The sequence below is a fragment of the Cupressus sempervirens genome, chromosome 2, assembly GCF_028749045.1.
Source record: "Cupressus sempervirens isolate cs-2001-9-10 chromosome 2, ASM2874904v1, whole genome shotgun sequence".
Taxonomy (NCBI): domain Eukaryota; kingdom Viridiplantae; phylum Streptophyta; class Pinopsida; order Cupressales; family Cupressaceae; genus Cupressus; species Cupressus sempervirens.
The window spans coordinates 465,142,095-465,150,184 of NC_143119.1; the positions used below are offsets into that span (position 1 = coordinate 465,142,095).

The 8,090-nt window shown below is 30.4% G+C and overlaps 1 protein-coding gene across 1 annotated transcript; it reads left to right on the forward strand.

The window, feature by feature from the left end:
• The first annotated feature begins 6,939 nt into the window (after positions 1 to 6,939).
• On the forward strand, positions 6,940 to 7,849 carry LOC149573061 (mitochondrial import inner membrane translocase subunit TIM14-1-like). Its single transcript, XM_089814232.1, has 3 exons — positions 6,940 to 7,107; positions 7,184 to 7,353; positions 7,450 to 7,849. Exons 1-3 carry the CDS (start codon positions 7,105 to 7,107, stop codon positions 7,604 to 7,606), a joined length of 330 nt encoding a protein of 109 aa, XP_089670358.1. The 5' UTR covers positions 6,940 to 7,104; the 3' UTR covers positions 7,607 to 7,849.
• Positions 7,850 to 8,090: the final 241 nt, after the last annotated feature.

Here is an 8,090-nt window from a genome sequence, read left to right on the forward strand (position 1 = left end):
GAGGAATCTATTACTTTGTGTGTTATGATGCTTTTTAGAGAAGACCTCGGCCTGTTCTGAGCATTCTGAATATTCTGGTTCTCTGAACAGGATGTTTCCTTACCTCGTTCCTAGTTCCTACTATTTAATATCTGGCTTACCCTGGGAAAAATAATTCTAAAGTCTGAGGTAAGGGGGAGGATCTTGGGTCTGATTTTGTGAATCTCATCAGATCTCAAGATATCAATGACTCAAGATATCAATGATTTCCCCTTTATACAAGTGAAATTTAATGTCATAAGAAGCTTTACCTGTTTCAACTCTCTTCTGAACTTCTGAATTGTGTTTAATGTTAACATTAATGAGGATTTTAACGTTATTACAATAGAAAAAGGATGCATCAATAGCAATGACTTCACCAATTGCAAAACCTAAAGAATTAATAATGTCTATATTGCACAACTCCGGAGGGAGAGCACTCAAGGAGAACCGTGTGGGAATCATGCAATTGGCCGTTTCTAAGTGGAAATTATGGAACCATTCTAAAAATTTGACACAGTAACCTCTAAAAAAACATTCAAAAACAGAGATGAGTTCTTTCTTAACAAATTCTTCCTCACATTTTAAGAACAAAGTATTGTCTGAATGGTGAAAAATACTTACCTGATCCTGGCAGTTGTCTTTTAGCCAATCTATTAAGAGCGGGATTTCTTCTAGCGGACCATTCTAGATAGCAAAAATCCCCTTCTTAAGACAACCAAACCAGGCGTCATCTACTACTTTATTGGTAATCTTAATAGGAAGATCTTGGGGTTTCTTTGGGGAAAATCCTGCGGATGGTATAAGGTTAGATGACAAGTTTCTATTGATTTGTTTGCGATGAGGGGGAATGTAGGAAGAAGGGGAAATAGGCTTGAAGGGAATCTTAGCTGTTGGGGTTGCGACCACCTAGGATTTGCTCCTTGGATCGGATAGAGAATCAATAAGCTTGGGCTGCGCATATCTAGTTAGATTAAAAACACGAATTTGATCATTTAGCTGTTTGACGGTGAAAACCGGGAGAAGGGCACGGGATTCAAATCTTCTTGAGGATTCAACATAGGCATTTGTACTGTTAACTTGAAACCCTTCTAACTGGTGTAGGCGTTGATTTCCTCCAGTCCGTTCTTCCAAAATCAAGAACCTATTTGCCATCTGAATTTTAAACCTATTATCTGCTTTCCCAAGCTTGTTATGGAATTCGTTGTGGTTGGCTATCAAACCGTTCCTCCTATAGAGATCTCTGGGATGTTTCTTTTTGTTTCGTTGCCTCCACTTTTGCCCTAGATTTCTTGTAAGATTCATGTCCGAATTCATCATTTTCGCAAAGCAGAGCAGAGAGCTATTTTTATTATTTATTATTTATTATTTTATTTTTTATATTTCTTAATATTTTTATTTATTTATTTATTTATTTTTATTTTTTATTTTTTAATTAAAAAATATATATATTAAAAAAATTAAAAAATAATAAATAATAAAAATAAATAAATAAATTAATAATAATAAAAGTAAGAATAAAATAATAAAAAATAAAGGAAAAGCAAAAACAAAAATGCGAAAGGAAAGAAAAAGTGAAAAGAATAACTGAATTAAAAAATAAAAATGATATATATGAATAAATGTATATATATGTATGTATGTAAATGTATACACTTACACACACATATAGACGTCTATATACATATAACCATCTATAAATAAAAAAGATTAAAAAAAATAATAATAAAAAAATATATATATATATAAAAATATAAAAATAAAATTAAAAAATAATAAAAAATAAAAATAAAAATAAATAAATTAATAAATTAATAATAATAATAAAAGTAAGAATAAAATAATAAAAAATAAAGGAAAAGCAAAAAGAAAAATGCGAAAGGAAAGAAAAAGCGAAAAGAATAACTGAATTAAAAAATAAAAATGATATATATGAATAAATGTATATATTCGTATGTATGTAAATGTATACACTTACACACACATATAGACGTCTATATACATATAACCATATATAAATATAAAAGATAAATAAAAATAGAAAAGCACCTGCCCCCACTTAAGGACTCTAGAGACACCTTCTCAAAATCGAGAGTCTACAAAGTGTTGTGCTCTTGTGGTATGCCATACATTGGTGAAACAGACAGATCTTTTACCACAAGAATCAAGGAGCATAGTGCTGACATCAAACATGATAGGGTGGTTAAATCTTCCTTAGCTGAGCACTCATCCTCAACCAAACATCATATTTGTTTGGAAAACACCCAAATCCTCTTTAAAGAGGACAATTATTACAAGAGAAAGATGAAGGAGGCGATTGAAATATTTAATCACCCTACCAATCTCAATCAAGATGAAGGATGGACCATCAACCAAGCTTGGCATCCTCTTTTATCCTTCATCAAGAGACCCCACCATCCACCTAGTTGACCTTCGCAACTCTCTGCTCAGCGCTGCTCTCATTTTGTCTTTTTTCCCCTCATCTCTGCCCGCTTGTTCCTTCCCCCCGCGCTCCCTCTCTCTCCCTTGTCTTTTCGTCCCTTTTTTTGTCTCGCCTGTGCCTGCTTCTTCCTTCACCACCACCCCCGCCCCCTGCCCACCCCTTGTAGTTTTATCTTTTAGATTTATATATGGTTATATAATATAGACGTATATATGTGTGTGTAAGTGTATACATTTACATACATACATATACATTTCTTCATATATATCATTTTTATTTTTTAATTCAATTTTTCTTTTTGCTTTTTCTTTCCTTTCGCATTTTTATTTTTGCTTTTCCTTTATATTTTATTATTTTATTACTACTATTATTATATTAATTAATTAATTTATTTTTATTTTTATTATTTATTATTTTTTAATTTTATTTTTATATTTTTTATTTTTTTATTAAAAAAATAAAAAATAAAAATAAAAATAATAAATAAACAAATAAATAAAAATTTCTCTTTCATTGTTATTATCTAGTTTTATTTATTTATTATTAGTATTATCATCTATTTTTTCATTAAATTCCCCTTTTTATTCTTGTGTGGGTTTGGACATGTCTTTTTTAATTTTTAATTTTTTGATTAATTAATTTAATTAAAAATAAATTTAAAAAATAAAAAATAAATTAATAAATAAATTAATAATAATAATAATAATAATAATTTATTTTTATTTTATTTATTATTCCTATTATTATTATTATTATTATTTATTCTTTATAATTTAAAAAAAAAAATTCTCCTTTTTAAAGTTAAATGTTTAGGTAAGTTCACACACACACACACACACACACACACACACACACACACACACACACATATTTATACACCTACTCCCTTATATATCTTTCTCATTTTTTAGTCAATCTTGGTTTTATTTTCTTTTATTCTTTAATTTTCATTTTCATTTTTCCTTTTTTCTTCTTTCTTTCTTTATATATATATATATATATATATATCTATTTTTTAATTTAGTTTTTCTTTACTTTTTCCCTTTTTCTTTTATTTTTTCTTTGTTTTCCTTAATTTATTTTTATCTCTTCTTTTTATCCTTACTTCTTCTCTTTTATGGTTTTAATTCCATTTTTTCATTTTTATTCTTTTTGTAATTTTTTCATTTTCTATCGTTCGTTTTTCATTTTCTTATATGTTCTAGTTAGTATGTGTGTGTATATATATATACATTCAGATTTTTTGCATATTTGCTTATATATTAGTATTAGTATTATGTGTAATTCAGTCTTTCTAGTTCTTGTTTGTGTTTCTAATATATCTTATTGTTTTTCTTAATTATTATTATTTTCTTCTTTTTAGTTTTTAGTTTTTATTTTCATTTTTATTATTAATCGTGTTTAATTTTTAGGCTCTCCTTTAATTTTTCATATTAACTTATCTTCCTTTTTTCCTACTCTCTTTTGACCTCTTTAGTATCTTCCTTCTCCTTCTTTTGTTTCCTTGACCTGCGTGTTGTCCTCCTTAGCCCCCCCTCTCTTTTTCTTTTTATTCAGTCTAGGTCTGCAACATATTATGTTTTTTCTTAGCTCTCTCATCATGATGATGGATCATGTAGTATGATCCGAAATGTTGATACTCTAAACTTTTACACAATCTCACCAGAAGCATAAATATTCAAGAACATATGTCTCAACCATGCTTACAAGAAATACCTTCATTAGGTTCCAAAAATGCCCTGATTGAGCTCTCTCTCTCTCTCGATGGAAAAAAGTCTCAACATTTAACATGTATAAGCGTCGTAGATAAATATTTCTTCTGCAAAACCATAACAAAGTTAGTTTGCTTCTCACAATATACAACAGTAAATAAATACGAAATAGAATATTAATACTTGAAAGAGTGAACCTAAAAATTCTCCAGCATATGATAATGCAATCTTTTCCCACATAGCTACTAAAGCCATCTTTTCCCACGCAACTACTAAAGCCAAAGCCTGATAGGAAGTACAAGAATGACAATCAAAAGAAATCCACAATGAAAGTTTGCCAATCAGGAAAATCAATTTCCACTAAATTAATAAGGTTCTATAAGTAGCAAAGTGCCTGTAAAAAGGAAGCATTTGAGGATAATCTTGTGAGCTTTGTAGAGCAGTGTCAATAGAGCCCTGTGAGAACTATTTTGGCATCAAATAAAGACATAATTGTTTGAGTTAAGAACAAATCATAGGCATACAAGATGGTGGATTATATGGCTTCCATAAAACATTCATATGACACGTTCCACCTATGTGCCTCGGCTATCTCTTCTCCACATGTCATTTCCTTGCTTGGCTGTCTCTTCTCACTCTTCTTTCCTATCCCAAGTGTTTATGCATGTAAATGAAAACACAAATCTTTTAGGGTTTGTTTGGTTCGTGAAATTGTAGAAATTGAGATTTCTACAAATCTCGATTTAGCCATATCAAAGTTTTGCAAATCTTCATTCTTATTTTTAGGATTTTACTTGAATCGTTTGTTTCACACAGAAGATGAGTGCGAAGACACATTTTTATGCGTAAGCTTGGAGTTGAAGCCAAATTCCAAAAAGTAATCAAATCTATTGATTTTACACTCCTCAAAAAGCATAACCAAGTTTTGATTTTCAATTCCTACTTGCTAGTAGGAAGACAAAAAACTTGATTTTGAGACAAAATTAGAAGTCTGGTATTCTAATTCCATTTTACCAATTTTGAAACATATGAAAAAATTCTCAAATCTAGATTTTGAAAAAGCCAATTCCTATCATCTTCCACGAACTAAACAGATCCTTAAAGAAGTCGGTAAACATTCTTCAAGTATCCTCCAAAAGAAAGCGTGACGCAAGCTTGACACTTTTCCAGCACCAACGTCTACCATCCAACGTTGAATACAAACATGCGGCGTCCCACCAAGTCATTCCTGACCAGGTCATTATGTAAAGTCGGCATCGGTGGTAGCCCATTTCTGTCATCATTTTTATGTTCTCGGCATCTAACCTTGAATTCCGACGGGCGTCTTCATAGAAGGTAGCCTATCAGCTAACTATCGGCTAATTAATAATTAACAATTAATAATAATAATAACAAGAGGCGCAAGCGCCAAAGTTCCTACTTTTGGTGGTGTTGTTGGCACGAGAACATCGAAAGAAGTTTTTGGTGTTGGGCTTTAATTCATAAATAGAAATTAAGCATGACATGTTATTTTTTTATATATATGAGCACAAGTTTGAAGGGAAAAGAATAGAATTTGTGTATGTATAATCCTTTTTTGAATTTTTAGGAGAACTATTGAAAATTTGAAGGACGTTTTCATCTAATGGTAGAAGGTTGTATTTGATAATAAAAATTATTTAACTAAAAATATTTTAAAATGTGAAGAATATTTAACTAAAAGAATTGAGAAGCTTATATATTTTAAATAATTTGAATTAATATTACAACTAAAATTTATATTTAATGACTCAATAATATAATTATACTCATTTAGATGGAAAAATAGGTACATTTCATTAAAAGATAATATTTTTTTAATAGTTCTCAATATACTAATCATAAATCTTTTTAAAAGAGTAATAAAATACAAAATATCATTAGTAATTAGCATTGTAAGTCAAGTTCAACTAAAATATGAGAAATAAAAATTTAAAAAAAATTAAAAATGAAAAAAGTAAAAGTAAAATGAAATATATTAGAAATAAGAAAATAAATGACATTTTAAAAGAAATATAATAATTGTAGATAATAATTAGAATTTAAAAACATAAATAATTTTTATAGATAATCTTACATTAAAAGAAAACATTGATATGTATGTAATAATTATATATTTTTTAATAAATTTAAATTTAAAGTAAGAATATTTTTTCAATAAATAAATATATATTGTTTTAAAGAAACAGTTGATAATTATAAATTACCAAATATAAAATTAAAAAATGTCTTACTGATAATTGAAATTATGTTAATGACATAGCTATACCTATGTTGTATTAAAATGTCATTTACAACCAACATTTTTCATGCGCACATTACAAGTGGCTTAATGAATTAATTTTTAAAAATTACATAAATATTCTGCCACGGAACTAATGGCCCTCTTTCCCACTAAAATAAAAGGAACCTGAACATCGGTCCATTTTGACTTAATACGAAACCCACTAATGGCCCACTTTCACATTTAATACGAAAGCACATCTGTCCTTGTTTTTAATTTCTTTGTAATTTTAGCTTAGAAATTGGATTTTTTTCATTGTTTTTATTGAAGACAGCCAATATAAATTCAGATAAATAACTTTTTGCAAATTTGAAAAATAGATTAAAATATTCAATTATGCAAATAAATAAATTATTTAAAAAAAAAAAAAAAAAAAAAAAAAATTCATAGATAGATTAATTCTCAAATCCTATTGGTGAAAACTAATTAGCTTCAAAACTGAACGATTCCATAAGATTGCCGTGGGAACTAATAATAATAAGAAGATCGAGGAGAAATTTTGGGCGAGAGCAAATTGATGGAAGCTAATCCGCGGTGGTTCGAGTTCGAAGTGGGCATCAAGCAGGACATCTGAAGAGGCTCGTCCGTCCCTGAGAATGGAAGCTTGAACATAGCTGCTGCCGAGTCAAATGGTGAGTTGGTATATGAAGCAAATGCAGTTTGATTGGGTGTTTTTCAAAGTTGTGATTGAAAAGTGGGTATGTACAGGCAACGCCATTGGCGGTAGGGTTAGCAGTTGCAGCAGCTGCGCTGGCAGGGCGATACGGCATCCGCGCTTGGCACGCTTTCAAGACTCGCCCCGTCACTCGTAAATTCTATGAGGGCGGATTTCAGCAAACCATGAGCAGGAGAGAAGCCGCCCTCATTCTCGGAGTCAGGTATATACCTTCCTTAAGCTTCTTATGCTTCCACTCACTTATTTTCCTTCCTTCAAATCCGCATCTCTTATGACATAAACATCTCTGCCTCAACAGAGAAAATGTCAATGCGGAAAAGGTGAAGGAGGCGCATAGAAAGGTGATGATAGCGAACCATCCAGACGCCGGTGGCAGCGATTACCTTGCCGCAAAAGTCAATGAAGCCAAAGACATACTGCTAGGAAAATCTAAAAGTACTGGTTCGGCTTTTTAGCACATATTTCGTTTTTATACATATCGTACAAGGGAACTAGGCTTTTTAGTTAACAATTCGTTTATATACATATCCTGCAGGGGGCTTAGTTTTTGCCTCCAATTACAGAACTGAAATTTTGGGCGATCAGTTATTGTTGTCTCATGGTTTATAATCTTGTACAACGGGGTTTGATATCATTTGTTTCCAAAAGCAACTTTGCCGCCAGCCTATTCAATAAACTATCGGCTTATCTATGGACTTTATCGTTTGTTATTTCATGCTACACTATTTTATTACTCAAGTGTGATAAAATGGGAATTCATACATGCGAGTGTGATGCATTGCAAGAATGCAAGAGCTGGAAGCTTGCATTATGCATACATACAATTCTCAATGGTAGGGCACAATAGACTCTGATCAATATTTTTGCTTTTATTTATTTTTGTTATTATACGGAAATGTCTGCCAAGGTGTGGGTTGCCTTAATATAGTGTATGGATTT